General features: G+C 36.1%; 1 protein-coding gene across 2 annotated transcripts in view; it reads left to right on the plus strand.

Annotated features, from left to right (window-relative positions):
- The window catches only part of LOC118264648 (thrombospondin type-1 domain-containing protein 7A), a 112,864-nt gene that overhangs the window by 22,740 nt on the left and 71,434 nt on the right, over nt 1-18,690 (plus strand). For both annotated transcript variants that reach the window (XM_050705102.1, XM_050705101.1), the window contains exon 2: nt 12,948-13,049. In XM_050705102.1, the coding sequence (XP_050561059.1) occupies nt 12,953-13,049 (97 nt within the window). In that variant the 5' untranslated portion in view covers nt 12,948-12,952. The remainder of the gene's footprint in view (nt 1-12,947; nt 13,050-18,690) is intronic.

Genomic DNA, 18,690 nt, shown 5'->3' on the forward strand with positions numbered 1-18,690 from the left:
CAAAAAATCTCCCCTAGTGCACTCTCAGGATATTTTTACAAACGCAATACATTTAGACGGTTGCATCAAGTTTGTCCTCTGTTTCATTCATACTCCGGTGTTCAGTACGCGGACGCTATCGATTTCTTTCGTTTAATAGATACTGAAGGTGATGCCGCGATTACCGGCACCCCTGAAGGTTACACGTAGAAGATATTTTACACAAAGATTTGTTACATAAGTCATACCTAATTATCTATATCAGTTATCAAGTTTTGTAGAAAAAAGTCTATTTTTGTTATATTTTTTAGTCTATAATTCAGTCATTGCATTTTTTTTTACTAAATTATTCGAGACATAGTCGTTAAGTTCCCCAATTAGTCGTAATTCGACTAATTGCTGATTTTAATTACCGATCTCAATCCAAAATCTTTAGAACGAGATCGATCCTCTGATTAAGATCGGTTATTGAAATTGGCAGTAATTCGAAAAGTGCTGACTTACTTATTTACCAATCTCAATCGTTAGGTACTAACCTAACCTTTTAATGTAGGTAAACTAACCTTTTTTACAAAGCTAACCTTATTTATTATTGTAAAAATATTAGTCTCAGACTATTTGGCACCTGTATAGTATAATATTGTGCCAAAGCCTTGGGAAGTTTTGGCTCAATATTACACTAAGTTTACTGTTTGCTGCATTGCCACATACAACTGGAAAATACTAATCACATGTTTCAAATGCAAATGTGTGTGTATTATTCAAATTTTTAATATAATAAAATAACTTACACACATTTTTACACCTTCACTTTAATCAATATTAATTTTATTGTAACTTTCGTGAGACATACCTACTAGGTTAATTATTACGTCATCGCCTTACTCACGTAACGTTTTTGACGAGGAACTCGACTAGTTTATCAATATTTCTGCTAATCTGCAAATCGAAGATAGATTATAGACTGACCTATTCTTTTTTTTTATGAAACAACGGTATTCGAGCCGACGTATTACCTGATGGTAAGCAATCGCCGCCGCCCATGGACACTTGAAACACCAGAGGCTTTACAAGTGCGTTACCGGCTTTTTGGGAGTTAGGAATTTAAGGGTTGTTGTTCGGGAATGGGGATATTCACTACATCACTACGTTCACTATATCAAAAATAAAGTCTTTATCAAAGCAAAAGTAGGATTACTTATTTAAAGTTAAATAGCTATGGTTATGGGTCGAAAAGATTACAGTTTTTATAACCAGAGTGTTCCCAGTATAACTCATAAACCGTAGGCAATTAAACAAAGGTTATAATTACTGCATTTTTATTCAAACGAGTTTATTACTAAAGCTAATGCAAGTTCACAGTAGCCATGCTCATTAAAACAAATAATTGCATGGCTACTGGCTAGCCTGTTGTATTATTGATTGTAATACATAGCATGGTAAATCAGAGACCAATAGGTAAAACCATATATTTTTAAACAATAGTAAAACGTGCCCATCATCACTTACCATCAGGCGAGATAGTGGCCAAAAGTCGGCCCATCTAACATAAAAAAAAAAACAGAGTTTGCTAGAAAAGTACTCACTTTTAAAACGTTAAAACGACCATAAAGCTATTTTGTGCTGAAGCTATTTTGTGTCCATGGGGTGCACTGTTCGACTACTGAAGATGATCTGTTTGGTCGTTTACCTCCTAATTATTTCCTATTAAAAAGGATTCCAATTAAATATCTATAGACTTTTTATACACAATATTTCAAATCTCTAAACACGATAGAAGCTTTAAAGAAATCTCTATCGTAGCCTCGTAAGCCCAGTTGATGGGGCTCAGAAGGGCTGATATCAGATCCGGAGCAGCGGAGTACCTAGCGGGTTTACCGGGGCTCCGGCTCGAAAAGCAGGAGTAGGAACGGGGTGGTTTTTAGTCAGTAAGAATCTGACACTCCCTCTCACCTCGCCCAAGGCAAGAAAAATCATTGGATGATTTTCCAAAAAAAAAGACCATTTGGGCGCCACAACACAGCAGTGGTCCAGACCGCTCATTAAGTTAATGTTTGGCTCTCATTACCAAATTAACGCAGTCTAGAGGAGGTGCAAGTTTCTAAGACATCACTTAGACTAACTAAACTCGGTAACTGCAACGTCTGGGGAAGTGAGGAGTGAACTCATGCAAAGTATTCCATATGTGTATTTTGGTCGACGTAGGGCGTGTTTATGTTTGAAGGTTTCTGTACCTTAAGATAATAACCATAATAACCAATTTCATTTACGGCGCATTCCAATAACCTACCTATCGGTAGATTTGCCTACCAGAGGTAGAATTTTGACATAAGCTCCATACAAAATGTGTCAAAATTCTACCTCTGGTAGGCAAATCTACCGATAGGTAGGTTATTGGAATGCGCCGTTAGACATATGTACTTCATCATTGATGTTTAGAATAATTTAAAATGAAACTGTCATACACTCACTTAGCTTTTTAGTTTTTATTAATATCCCAATATATCCAATATCCTTGAAAGCAGATCCAAATAGTCTTAAGTTTCATTTAATAAAGTTTAAAATAATGCATACACGCTCTTTCGAAGGATTGTCAACCTGCGATCGTTAATACTCGATTCATTTTGAAGTAATAGCAGAAAACTTTGTAAACTAACTCACATAGTCATTGAATGGTTACTTAACCTTAGCAATTGTTTTCAGAACAAAATTCTTACTAAAGAAAAGTTTAAGTAATCATTAAATGCCTCTGAGTACGACAATAAGCTTACCAAAAAAGTCAATACCAAGCTACCAGCATGAAACGCCACCAGTCTAACTATAACTACAGGATAAGATAATTGCCCTTCAAAGGAACTGACAAACTCTTGAACAACTTGGCTAAAGGTTGACAACTTACTGACTTCACCTAACTTTATATTTAGATAGCGAACTATCTGAATTTACCTGCGTCTCCAACTCCATGTATTTTTGATTCGATTTCCTGACTCAAGTACTAGCTGCAGTACCTGCTCCGTGCTGTAGACATTTTGTAGAAAACTTTTGGTACCTATGATGTGTGACTTAAATTATTATTGGTACTTTATAGCTACTTTTACATTATAGCCTGTTTTTACTTCTTAACAATCTACTCAGCGACGCCATTGAAAACTATAGAAAATGTATTTTGAATTCCATCTGCACGGACAACGCGTCCAAATCACCAAGCAACATGGTCTACTTCTAAAATTCTAAATTAACAACAGATTTATTGCGAAAAAGACGATAAAATTATCAAACGACGCGTCAAGTCACTTAACGATACAAAGTCTATTTATAATTATAATTCGCAACAAATAAATTAAGTAGACGAACCCAATAAAAATCTAATTAAATTCTCAAAGAAATTTTCCTTATTTTCTTCGTCGGCGGCACGTATTCGATACGGGCCAGGCTGCGTAGGTACTTAATTCCACAAACAACTTCGCAGGAGTACCAACCTAACAAAGTTATTAACCTGTTCCAACAATATTAACAGTAACTATAAATTAACTTAGCGGCCCTTCCCCAGAACCCTTGTAACAGTTGTAGCTAGGTCTAATGTGCGGCCCATAAGGTCTAAGACCCTAGTTCTGTCGTCCTTGATTCATTGTAACTGCTCGTTTCAGGACCTTCGGCGTCGTTATTATACGTCAAAAGCGACATTTTTATTGGTCAAGTAATCATGTTTTGCTCGTGGAACAGAGTGAAAAATAACGTTCAGTTACGGTCAGAAATTGTTATTTATTTGTATTTGTTTCGTAATGTAAACGTGATGTAATGTACCTAGAAATATTGCTTCGGTCCTTTTCTACGCATTTGGGATTTATGTACCTACATATTTTAGATTTCTATAAATATACACGTACTCAACTGTTGTTTATTCTCTGGTAAACCTAATATTGCGCAAAAACGTATTAAAAATGGCAATGTTAAATGTAGCGTCTCTTATTTCACCATGATTACGCCTAAATTATAGCTAATCGTATAAATCTAAAAGCTAAAACATTACTCCCATTGATGTTCTTTTTAAATTTAACCGCCGGCATTAATCAGGATATTTAAGACAGAGAGCCTTATACAAACATAATTCCATCGTGTTCAATTCGCTCGCCCCTCGGCCCGTTTATCCATCATCCCATCTTTTGTCTTCGTTGGTCCTTCGATCTTAATCACCGTCTTTTTAATTAAACATGAGAAAATTTCTTTCTTTATGTTCAATGGGGAGGAAATTGGGTAAGAAAAATGGATCGTGAACGTGAATGTTTCAAAGGAAATTTTGGGTATACCTGCTCCGTGCTCACAGTCGCATTCTTCTTCGTTTATTTTAAACTGTATTATTAAAATCTTGTTTACACTTTGGTACAACATTCCTAGCAATCGTAGAAAAAAACTTTGTAGGTACTAGTTATCAGCCACAGACTTCTAGTATAACAATAACCTTAGGTCATTATCGTCCTATTAGCCACAAGACGCTCATCGCTGAACAATACCGCTAACAGGCACAAAAACGCCGAATCAAAGTAAACAACCTTACTTACGCACTTTCTCAACCAGCAACAACCCTATTTGAACGTTCAGCAATCTGTGGCGACCGACCCAAACAAACAATAAGTTGTCATAACGAAACATAGTCAGAAGTTTCATTAATTACAAACGGGCCAGTGTACAGAGGTTTTAATTAAAAGCAAACATCGCCCGGACTGAAACGAGTGTCACACAAGATCGCTAGCAACCTGTACCCTTAGTACGAGTTTGTTTTACGTCGGAAAGAGACCGATTTCCGCGCTCTGATTGGTCAGCTCCAAAGACCCAACCAATCAGAGCGCCAAACGCCATCTTGTTTCGATCTCGTTCAATGTAAAACAAACTCGTACAAAGCCCTCTAAAGAGTTTTTCAACGATTCAATTTAATGAGAATGCTTGGTATTCGCCAGTGGAGTTTTTGTTTCATTAGATAGTTCTTTGGTTCGACTTTTTGTTGGTTTACTTCTCGGATTGGTAATTAAGCTTCGTATTATGTTAGAGTAGTTTGAAATTGTTCCACTCTTCTATCGTCACGATTTGTTACGTAAAAAACTTTTCTACCATTATCCGGTGTTTCTATCTCTGGCCCTAAAATGGACTTAAATAATTTAGCATCTGAGCCTAAAAAGATTTTAAATATGTGCTACATCTGTTCATGCGTAAATTATAACATGGCTATTTGCGTCATCACTAAATTGTCATACCTACATCCAAATATCCTAAAAAGACATGTTCACAAAAACAGACTTCACATAAGCCAAATATAAATGCAGTTGAAATAAAAACATTCAAAAGTTGGAATTTAATTTTAGCAGCGCATTGAAGCGTGCTGTATATAAATGTAATTTTTGTCTCCGTATGCACCTGTGTCGTCTTGTCTCGCCTCGCAGATATACATACATAATTACGAGTATATTCACATTCGCAAAATACTTCACTTTAAGACAGAAACATTTTTTTTCTTCAGAGAATGTTAAGTTGTCGTATCTTAAGTCTCAATTTGTTTTCAAAATTCCTTTTATAAAAGAACCTATGTATATAGAGGTGGAAAGCATTTATTTACTTTAGATTATGTTCCATAGTTTTGGTCTGTGTTTATGGCACATTTCTGTAATCATTTTCTTTTTATGACAAAAAGTTAGTTTAGACTTAAAAGTCGAACTTTTCAATAATTTCCAAATACAAGAAACATTATATCAATACCTAATGTCTATCATATAACTATCTAAGACACCAAGTACCTACCTAAACATTGTCCTAAATGCCTTTACGAAACTCCGTAAACAACCCAACGACAATACATCCTTATCATCCATTATCTCTCCGTTGACGTTCCATTAATATTATAAATTACTATCAGCGAGCTAAAGGTTCTTTAGAGGTGGTACAGCGGTCAGTGGAGAAAACAGGAATTATCTAGAAACTTCCTAATGCTTGTTTAATTAAACTTGTTCTGGCTTGATACCGTGCCAAATTATTATCGGGACACCGCACTGAGGTACTCGGTCCTCTTTGCGCCCTCTGCCTCTTGTTTTCGTTATTATCGAAAGATAAAGGAACTTTGATAGCAAGCAAGTTTGCCGTAATTACTCTTTTTTATAGTGAATCTTCACTAATTGACGGACAATTTTAAATTCTGAAATTCTAATAGGATGATTTTGTTGTCATCGGGGCTGGGCCAAGCGTGTTAGTTAGTGGCTACTGCTAACAGGATAAAGCTTTTTTCTTTAAACTCGTACCTGTCGCTTTACATTCAGGACAAAATAACGATAGTGCTAATAAATTGTTAGTCAATCGATACTGTGCGCTTAGTACGAGTTTGCTTTACGTTAAACGATTGGCTGGTTCATTCGCACCGGCCAATCGGATTGCCGAAAGCGTTCTCGTTTCGTTTACGTCAACCAATCAGAACGTCAAACGCTCTCATTTCGATCTCGTTAACCGTTAAACAAACTCATACTAAGGGTACTGTTTGGTAACTAGGTAGTGCACCTGTATCTTTTTTGCTCCAACTTCAAAGACATTCATTCTAAAGTTATTCTCAGTATAGTACTCGTAAGTAATGTAAGCCGTATTACAAGTCAAAGGGTGAAAGAACCGAGGCCAAATAGGTCGAGGGTAGTAAAAATTGGCAGACATACTTGGCCGAGATACGCTGAATAAGCCGCGCTCTAGTTAAGCTAAGGCGACACTAGATGGCAATACTTGTTCCTGTCACTTTTTTGTAACTCTGGTTTCACTTTATTCTAAAAATATTATAATGTCTTGATTCGTCTAGGTTTTTTATTCCTTAAGGATTAGGCAGAAGTGTATAAACACTATAACACCTAGATATAATTAGGTATGTTATGTCCAATAAGGATACGATTCCAAACCATAAGTGGGGAAAACGTAAGTACGTTTTCGAAAAACTGAAAAAACCAAATAATATTTTTTAGCTTCTGCATTTCTTGCTCAGCAGTCGCGCTTGTGATAATTATCTCGAAGCCTATATTGTTACCGGTAGACACTACATTGAAACTACGTCAGACATTAAACTAGAACAAAATCCAAAGTAAAATGTGTGTCAGTGAGTCCACAGCCTAAGAGCTGTCACCGCTGGAGGTGCGACTTACTCAGCGAGTTGACTGACGCTGATTGCCTTATCAACAAGCACACGTTCACGTACTTTATTTCCTTCGCTTTTTTATTTAACCCCAGCCGTATACAAGTAGAATTTTCTCGTGATTTTATGTATAATATATATGTACTATGTATATATGCAATGCAACGTCACGCCTTTTATCCCCGAAGGGGTAGGCAGAGTTGCACATTATGGCACGTAATGCCACTGTACAATGTACACCCACATTTCACAATTTATGTTGTAATAGGTGGTGAGCCTATTGCCATATACCGGGCACATTTCCAGACTCCGTGCTACCACTGAGAATTTTCGAAAAACCGAAAAAAAACCCAGTAATACTTCGCCCGACTCGGGAATCGAACCCGAGACCCCTTGCCCGGCAGTCGCACTAGCAACCACTCGGCCAACGAGGCAGTATGTATATAATGTAGGTATATACTAGAAAGCAATCTAACTCCATGAACCTAAACAAACAAATATATCAATAAAATCACGACAATCCCGAAACCGCAAAAGGGCTTTAAAATTGGAATCTCTCATCCCAAGCCTATTGTTTACAACGAAATTATTCGCAGATTAAAATAAACACCAATAAACAATAAATCAAAGGAAAAAGTAAAGTTAAAAGTCATTATGGCGCTGGTGATAAATCACAGCTGATATTCGGGCGGCCATGACAGTATGGTCACGTCCGACCCTTATCACAAGTTCATAATCGCCTCGCGACGTCGCTCGTGCAATTTGCACCGTTAAGTGTCAATACTAATAATAATAAATGAAGGGAGACGGAAAGAAAAGTTTGGGTAAATGTACCTACTATTTATTTTGAGGAAGCAATAGTTTGTTGAAGATAGAAAACTTTGTTGTTTTATTCTGTTTATGGGTTCTGTGTTTAATATTGGATTTAGTTTCGTTTGGATTGTTCTCATCGTTCTTAGAAAACGTATTCTTTGTAAGATCAAAGTCTTGTATACGAATATCACATTATATACAAATATATCATTACAATATAACTCCTATTTCCATAACGATATAAACGTTTTTTGATCGCCAACTGGTAAAATATATATTATATGTACATAGGTATTCATTTAAACACAAATCTATTTTATTAAAATGATGATTTAAAACAAATTTCACATTCACTTTTCTCTATTTCAAAACTTCATTCAATTATAATTTATTTGTTGATCAATTAATTACCAGTTTTGATTCTGCTAAACATATAATCAAGACCAAACATCACCACCCCTTTTAGCACACACACAATGAAAATTGGTCCCACAACTATTCACACACAGCACACAGTTACAGGTTTGAAGTCAGTGCTTCTGACCACATCAAAGGGTTACACACTCAACTTGCCCTAGAGACCTTTAACTTTTACAAAAAGAACAAGAATCCTCAAATTCCTAACTTCCGAAAGGCCGGCAACGCATTTGTGACTCCTCTGGTGTTGCGGGTGTCCATCGGCGGCGCTGATTACTTACCATCAGATGATCCGTCAGCTTGTTTACCGTCCTATGCACTAAAAAAACAATCTCTCACTAAGCTCAAACACGAACGACGGTTTTTATTTTAAAATACCTTGGAACTTAGTACAGAGAACGGTAAAGTTTTCCCCGGTAACTGTTCTTTAGAGAACTTGTATTGAAAATTATTGCCCACACGAATAAAGTGCGCTTTTTGTTTGTAGTTTGTAATGGCTGCCTGTGATGAAAAGTTTAATCATTTTGGTTTATGTGGTTAACTAGGTATCTTCCTTCTTTTACTTATCTTTGGATTATGAATATAGGTCAATGACCTGCTATTGTTCAAACAAAAATAATAGAGAAGTTTACAATTTTTGTGTTATTTCTTGGGTACATTTTCTCTATAGAAAAATTTGTTGCAGTTTCAAACATCCGTAATGAATATCATGCCATTGTTCTTGCTGTTTGTTGTACAGACAAATAACTAATGAAATTTTATTTTCCTGCATCAAATACGAGGAACTTGTAGAAACAAACAGACCTGTATAAATAACCTGAACGTTTCAACGTAATAAAGGACTCGACGAGGACAACGAGTGTAATTTATTTGAGCCATTCTCCGAGATTCTCTCGAGGTACCAGAAATATGATGCATTTCGCTACATTTCCGCAGACCAAAACGAAAGAAAAGGACGACATGACAGCTATCTGGCATCCCTTTCATTTTAGTCACCTATTTTCTTTAGCTCCTTTCATGGTGTCCCTCAGTTGGGAAAGCATTTGCAAGTTTAATGGAACGGGCGGCCGGAGAAAAGACTCCACTTAACAACGTCCCCTAAATTCCACGGAGCGATAATGTTCCTTTAAAAGTTTGACTTTGCAAAGGCTACTTAAATAGCTTTTACATAGATTATTTAAACAGTAGGTGCAGACTGTAAACAGAGGCTGCCAGTATTTTCAATAGAAAAACAACTATGAAGGAGTGATCAAAGCAAGAATTCCTAGGCGTATTCCAATTTCGATTCGCCGGGGTTTCTCGGTTGCTTTTTGCTACAAAAACACTACAGCCTCCAGCCTCCAGCCCGCTTGTAGAAGACGAATTCATCAGAGCGAGTTAATGAACGCTAGAAAAACTGTTGAATTGAAAATTCCGCCGAGTCAGAGAGTTGGTGGCCGCGGGCTGCGGGGTGCGGGGTGGAAGTACGTTGGCCGCTGTTTTTTATGTCATAAATTAAAAATTTTGCGCTTCTTGCATTTTAAAGAGGATCACTTTTATGAATTTTGGATTACAGTATGATGAATGGACGCTCATCCTTTGCTTTCATCTTGCTTGTTTCACTCGACGGAGGAAACATGCGCAACAAAATGGTATAGCGGACCCATTTCCCTTCAATCATATTAAAAAAAAAAGAAATTATTGCCCCACACTAGTATTTTATTCTGTATAGTTGTTGCGTTTAGAAACATACAAGTTCACATACATATGACATCCAGACCCGAAACAACAATTTGTGGATGACACAAAGAGTTGCTCCTAGCGGGAATCGAACCCGTTATACGTTGCGCGGCAGCCGGTTGTTTTACTTAAATCGCTATTCTGATTTTAAATCAGAATCCTATTTCATAAACACCAGAAACAGGAGAACCATTACAAACTCCTATAGTAACAACACCTATCTCCATTAAGTAAATATTGTAATACGCAATTGGACTGTAATACTAAGCCCACAATACTAGGACACCGCAGCTTCCTATTCCGTGCTGAATTCGATTTAGCAGCACGGCCGCGGTGGCACACAGCCGTATAATGAACAGTTACCATTCAGCCAGCCACTCCATTTCCTTCAACCATTGTTTAATTAAGAATTCTAACTAATACACCGATATTATTGCTGTGTTTGAATACCAAGGGAATTATGCTAGAGTAAATAATTTTGTTAATTAGCTCTGTTGAGTAGAGATGTTGAGATTATTTGTTTATTTTATTTAAAACCGATATTGTGGATTAAGCAATAAAGAATTAAGTATTGGCTATTGAGTATTAATAAGATATCGCATAAATATCAACCACCTTCAAAATTCAAATTGCGACCCTTTTTGAAATCGGATAATATATTCTAAAAACGGCATCAAAACCGGTTCAGCCAAACGTTAAATAATCGTGAACAATACATATAGGTCAAACAATGAACCTCCTTTTTCGAAGTCGGTTAACATTATTGTAACATATAACATTTCCCATTTAACTAAATGCACATTAAGTAAAATGTTATAGAAGACAAGTCTTAAACCATCATGTAATAAGTACGTTTACATCCAAAAATTGTATGTAAAACCACGGAACGGATGGAAGTGTCTCATCTCAGTACATAAAAGGTGACCTCCCTTTGAGGGCGCCCTCCCGCCCTCCGGAACAATGAGAGACGTCGTCTGGAAGTAGGCTAACATTAAAACTGTTACACTCAACTCCGGAATTGTTCCACATGACATCAGCCATACTTACTCGGTATTTTTACGACGGAAACGCCATCTGCAGGCCAAGGCATGTACTAAACACTATCTTACATTTTATTTGAGAGTTGTGCCCTGTTCATTGTACAAAGCGCACTGTTCCGAGTTACATTTATTTTGTTTTTATTTGAATGAAAATACATGTAATCAAAATAGCCAACGAGCTCTCGATTCTAGATTTCCGATTGGATTACACAGATGCATGGTTGGTTGTGTTTTATTTATTTTTTAGTTTCACTCCTGTTTCGACGAGTTTCCGTGTCGAGTTTTTGCCAAATGAATGCAATATCGTATGGCACAGTCATTATAAATGGCTGACATTTTTCAAACTTGTATTTTTTTGCACTACTGTGACGATTTCTAAATTAAAAATTGCTAGCTAAATGTATATTTTTTAAAGCGTTGTTGACATATAAAATGCCTGATGAAAAGCAGTTAGGTAATACTCTTCTTAAATTTCCAGCAAGCATTTTACTACAAACAGGACTTAAAATCTGGACTTCGAAACAAATAATTCAGAATCAAAAATATGTAACCCAAAATCCAAACTCGCCGCTGAGACCTCTATAAATACGAATTGGTTACATAAGGACATTCCCATTTAAATGAAGACCTCTAACTAAAACCTCTTTGTTGTAACAGTTTAACAATTACAGTTTTCCTATTTAATTAGGTTACGTTAGATTTATGGTAAGGTCGACCCTAAATGTTACGAAAATGGCCGCGGCTGTCACTGCAGCTAACTTTTCGCCCTCTGTTGAGTTAAAGTTATATCGTTTGATTAAGTTATTTCAAAGTTACTGTGTAAATGTGTTAGTGTTTATACAAATGTGTGTCATTTTAATAGATACTAGTCGCATCGAACAAATTATTGAGCGTAAAATTACTTTTCCGTATAAATTTTCAATTTTCCGCCAATGTAGTTCTGTGATATATTTTTGCTTGTGACTGGACTCTCTCTCTCTTTCTTTCGCTTCCGTGGTGGAACAAATGCTTGTGGCGGAATTCTGTGTTATATTCATTTTAAATCAAACGTTAACAATTATTATTTTGATAAAACGCTAATCATTATCACTTAAAAATAATACAAAGAAAGAAGAATAATGAAAAGATCTCGCGGAACGCTTACATAGAAAATACAATAAAGGAATTTTATAACATACAATTTAAAACAAAAATATATAAAATCCGAATATAATTATTCAAGCATAACGTATAATGAGAAAATAAGAAGCGTGTGGGTACAGACTGCCGACGTTGACGGGACTTTAATATTCTACAAATCCCAGTTAGATGGGAGAGGGTAAAGTTACTCGTATAATCTCTAATCCAAACATACACACATACATATTGTATGAGTGTATGTATGTGTGTATCATACGCCACCATAACTTTGAGGAATTTCAACACACCACATAGAATGTGGTACGCTGAATGTTTTATCCCTTCGTTATTTTGTAAAATTTGTCAGAATTTCGAATTAAGGTTTACTTTACTGTGGTTGATAATGCTTGTAAATAAAGGATACGTTTTGTAGATGTGTGTTTATCTATCCAAGGACAATAATCAGAGGAAGAGAAACTAATAAAATAATAATAATTATGTCCAACCCATTGCTGTTGAAGATTGTCGTCATTCTGCGATAAATTTTTATCATTGTCAAAATATTAACCCTGTCAATCCCCTAATCCAAAACTCTACGTAGGAAACAATGGTAACCTTCTTAAAAGTATAATTAAAGTAATTATATTATTTAATACACACTATCTTCATAAATTAATTAATTAAGCTAATTCCTGTATTCCTTGTTCAAGGTACAATGTGTCGCGCGTGGTGGTTGATGGTGGCTGCGGTGCTGGCCTCCGCCGTCGCTGACGAGGCCTCCGACCCTGAAGGCCTGCTGGAACCAGTAGCTGGTAAGTCACAAACATTTAGCCACAATCCACATTTTCAAGGTCACAAATTGTGTTGAAGGAAACGGATCGAAAAAGGAACATTAAGTTTACAATACATTTTCGGACACTTACTTTTAGGAATTAACCTCTTGAAAGCATTTCAATAACATGAACTTACGTAACTGTGTAATTTACCACTAACCATAAACTCTTCATACCACTTAATGACTCGACCTAACTATCTTTTTCTATGACAACATAAGAACTTAAATACAAATGAGAAAAGGAACGCAAGAAAATGCTATTCGAAGATTACTTCCTCAATAAAACCCGACTTAATTACGTAGCTCGTAGCGCGTAGCAGTTTCGTAGCGGCCTACGACCGCTCGTAGCACGGCGTAGCACATAATTCTCCGAGCACACAGCCATTATTCCGCTTATTATGTAGTCTGATAACGCAGTAAGCTGGCAGTAGAGCAGACATATTTAAAAAAGTATAAAACTGTATAACGAGATAAGGGAATTTAATCTTAATGTAAATAATGTTAGAGTCTTCGGTACTTTGTATTTTTTAATAAGATTTATGGTGCTTTGGGAGGGTGCTTTATCGAGATTATGGCGAGTATTGGTTGAAAGCTGTTAACATGAGGAGTGATATATTTATGTATAACTGGGATTGTCTTTATGTAGACTGGCGATATTAGAACTGGCCTTGAGGACACTAAGGCCACGGTTCTGGTTTTAGTAGATTTCTCTAACGCCTTCAATATGGTCAGTCACGATATCCTTCTAGCCATCCTATCCCATCTTGCGATCTCTGGCAAATCACTTGAATGGTTCTCTTCCTATCTTCAAGAGCGTCAGCAGTCGATCAAGCTGGATGAGGCTTCATCTAGCTGGTGCGAACTAAAAACTGGCGTTCCTCAAGGCGGCATTCTATCTCCTCTTTTATTTTCCGTCTTCATCAATCTCATAACTTCCGAACTTCAGTGTGCGTACCATCTATACGCTGATGACTTGCAACTTTATTGTCAGGCTGGCGTTGACGGTTTATCTGACGCCATCTGGAAGGTCAACGGGGACTTGGCAGCCATTAAAAATTGGTCTGAGAGGTTTGGCATAGCGGTGAATCCACTGAAATGCCAGGCCATTATCCTGGGAAGCACGCGTACGCTGAGCAGGATTGACAGGACCAATCTACCGGCTGTATCATTTAATGATGTGGCTATCCCTCTGAGTAGCGAAGTTAGGGATCTGGGGCTGTGCATTGATAAAAATTTGAAGTGGCATGCACAGGTCACTAACGTATGCAAAAGGGTCACCGGATCACTACGGGTGTTATACAGGCTGAAAAACTTGCTTCCTTCCGCTACGAAAGCTATGCTGGTGCAGGCCTTGGTTTTTCCTATTATCGATTATGCTGATGTTTGTTACTACGACCTGAATGCAGATCTCCTCAATAAACTTGACCGACTTCTGAATAACTGCATTCGATTCGTATTCAACCTGCGTAAATATGATCATATTTCTGCACATAGGTTGCAATTAAAGTGGTTGCCCATTCGCCAGCGCAGGGAGCAAAGGGCGCTAACCACTCTATTCTCCTTTCTTGATACTCCTTCTTCACCTAGTTATCTGTCCCCCTATTTCCAATACATCTGCGCAAACCACAACAAACAACTCCGTTCATCCCATAACCGTCTTCTTCAATGTCCCACTCATCGCACTGACTTTCTCCACTCTTCCTTTTTTGTGCAAGGCATTTTTCTGTGGAATGCGCTCCCCGGGATATCAGGATGGTGTCAAGTCGTTTAACTTTTAAGAGGAAGATTCGCGAGCTTTTACTAAAGAGGTTGGCTGATTCATCACACTGACTATTCTCTGTATGTAGTATGTGTTATGTATGAGTATGTATATGTATGTATCTATATATGTATGTGTTTATGTGTGTGTATCGTATTATATTATATCACTATTATAAATATATATATGTATATATATATATATGTATTGTACTGGTATGTATTATTGTGTATATGTCCGAAATACATCTTATTTTTCACATTTTAGATATCTATCATGTTCCATGCACCCGCCTGGTATGTTCTCTGCACCACCCAAGGGTCAGACAGGTAGAAAATGCCAACGGCATTATGTCCACCCATGTACATGTGCATAAAGCTTTAAATAAATAAATAAATAAATAAACTATCCAAAAGCTTGTTTTATTTTCCATATTAAAAATATTTTGCAACAAACGTTTAATTTTTGAACTATTTATCAATACAGAAGGTCAATTGTCATACTTATGTCTGTTCCTTAAGTCAAGCTAGTAATCAAAAAACGTAGATTGTAACGAAGAAAAACTATTTAGACATTCCAAGGCCAAAGTTATTCACCACGATATTCACACGTCCATAGCAAGTCGCGACCCACAAAAGGCATCATGAATATTTATCACAAGGAAACCTTCGCATACGCCATTCTTATTAAACCCATAATCACATATTTCGTACGTGAAACATTTTTTCAAATTCATAACTTTCTGTTTCGCGTGGCACGCCGGATGCGAGCGCGCCGGCCCGGGTCGGGCCCCGCCGCGCCGGTCGCCGTCCGGCCGCGATAAAACTATTTTTAATTAACAAACTGTTTAATATTCTCTGTGAAAAACTCAATATTACTTGGCAGTTCTCTCTCAAGTAATTCTACGTAAACATTCTTGTTCGGTACCAGATTAATTTTGTTGTGAAATGATTTAAGTTTGGCAGCGTTACCGTTGCTTTGAGGCGGGCGGCATTGTTGATGAAATTTCTAAGGAGATATTGTAATAATTTGGTATACGCAGTTATTTTTATGTTATTTTGATTAAATAGATTTAGGTTACAATCCTCAAACGTAACATTACTGCTCTTCTAACTTTAAAGTATATATGGTACAGCGTACTTACACAAACTAAATGTACTTACTTAATGCATTTTACACACACTGTAGCATTCCTCCCCTGTGCCCTGTGTCTCAGAGAAACGTAAAGCCTCTCTCCATCGTATGTCGGATTTCCGCCCCATCAGACCACAGTCTTAAAGGAAAAGGCAGTGCACTTATATTTCAGCACTAAAACATTTTAGGTCCGACGGCTGAAGCTAGTCTCATTGAAATTGTGCATCGAGTATTATTAAGAATCAAAATGTTGACACTGCCAGATGCTAGTTTTAAATAAAATGTCATTACGTATAAAGAAAGAAAGAAAATAAATTTATTTGCACCGTTACAAGAATTGGCAGGTAACCAAAAAATTATAAAAAAAAATCTTTAACGAACTTGAACTAATTTTAATTAGAGATAATCATATTTGTGACTGGAACTCGTTCTCCATAAATAATAATTACAACATGTCCAATAAACCTGTCATAAAAATAGAAAAGTTGATTTTATATGTTACTATGATAATATCTTGTAACACTATTATGTTACATGGCGTAAAATGCTCAAACAACACTGAACTTTGTATATGATACATTTAAAGTATATTTTCGTGTAGCAAGCTTATTGTAAAATAAAATAAAAAGAAAATGCTTAACTTACTTTATTTACTTGGGTAAAGAAACGTAATGTATTACTGTGTACTCTGAATGAGTGGAGGTAACAATATGCTAATTTCAGCCATTTATTACACGAACCCTTTTTTCCATGTACTTTTACTTGCTCGTAATTTATTTATGTTCTTATCAAATACCTTGTTTCGAGTAATAATGCTAACGAAACATCACGACACGGTTTTTTTCTGACAAACTAGCTAGAAACGCCCACTTTTCACGATGTAAACAATCAGGTTAATTAGAGAAACGCTCAACTGTAAACTTACTAAAGCTTAAAAAATCTGAAATAAAAAAAAAACTATTCAAAGTCATTTATTTCAATTAATCCTAAATTAGGCACTTTTGAAACGTCAAATTGAATTGTCTGTCAGTCCGTCCGTCAGTGAAGCTAGGTGCTCGTTCCAAAGTCTATATTTTTATAACTACCACCAACTTTTTCCATCCCCATCATATAGATGGTTGGCAGGCCACAACTGTGCATTTTTCTCAAAACTTTCTGCCTCGCTTAGCAAAGCTGTCGTCGGCGGTATTTCCGAACCGATACGACCTTCAAACCTTCAAGAAAAGAGCGTACACCTTTTTAAAGGCCGGCAACGCACATATGAAGCCTCTGCATAAAATGCTTTTGGTGTTGCAAATAAAACTGAATGTAACGAAACAGTTTGGCAAATAATATAATAAATAACGGATTAACAAAATATTATTCAGTTAAACCAGACAATTTCAGTACGCATAAAAATAATCCCTATGAAATATCGTGGCTTTATAACTTAATTCGGTTTAATACAATGCTTACTGACATTAATACGAAATATTTTTAATAAATACCCTGGGGTAGTAATAAATAATTCATGGCCCATTCCATGATTTACGATGCCATTCAAACCATAACAAAAGTATACGATATCCATAAAAAAGGAGACTTATGATGTGGTACATTAATTTTTTAAATAACAATCCGTTAAAGTTTACTATAAAAGCATAAATAATTAATATTATAGTGAAATCTAGAATTGCATATTCAGATTCAAAAATTATTTGGAGTGAAAGTTATTTATTTATTTATTATTCATGTACACACATAAAACAAAAAGGACAATACATATCTAAAATTGAGGCATATAGGTACATAATTATTTTATTTAGGCGTTTACTTTTGTTTGATTGAGTGCAATATACCAAACAGTTATTTATGCTTAATATTTAACACATATTTTCAATATCGGATAATGTAATAAAACGACTCACAAGAGAAAAATATTCAATTCATATATAAACAAAAATCAATAATTAACATAACAATATTTATTTGCTATACGAATCAAATAATATCTGTTTCAGGCAGTAAAACAAAGAACAACAAGCAATAAGGGGCATCGATACGATCTATATTGTCTATGCAACCGATGTAAGGAGTCCGCACGTAAATTCAATCTCCATGATCCGGGGAATAGAGGCAGAATGCGTACATGCCCTTGCCTTAGACGCGTCATGTAATGTTACGAGCGGAATAAAAATAAAATTCTATCACGCTGGCTCGTCCTTTATATGTTGTACAGCATAATATTCTGTCTGTCCGTCGCTCTTATACAATATGGGTGTAGTTACGTATTTGTAGTCACTACATATTGGACAGAATGTAAGTTTTGATTTCATTTTGTCTTTTAATGTAATAGGTTGAATATAATCATTATTATACTTATAATCAACGGTTTTGAAATCCAGTATAAATCTACAACACATTGTCGACAATTCGTAATAGTAGTATGTAGTAATAGTATGTTAATATAATTTAAAGGGAATGCGAAACCATATCACTCATTGAAATAACTACTTAACTATAGTTTTCTTGAACAACAATTCTCTAACATACAAAATACCTACTTTTAAAAAGCTACCTCAAAATAGTAATTATAGATAGTCCTACAAGCTCATTGAAATAGATTATGTTCAACATATGTGTGTAGGCACCTACTATTCGTGATCCAACAGACAATTTTCCAGTACACACAGACAAACACGCGTGCCGCTACATAAACAGTCCGGTAAACAGATCCCGCACATTA

Source organism: Spodoptera frugiperda, chromosome 26, assembly GCF_023101765.2.
Source record: "Spodoptera frugiperda isolate SF20-4 chromosome 26, AGI-APGP_CSIRO_Sfru_2.0, whole genome shotgun sequence".
Lineage (NCBI taxonomy): Eukaryota > Metazoa > Arthropoda > Insecta > Lepidoptera > Noctuidae > Spodoptera > Spodoptera frugiperda.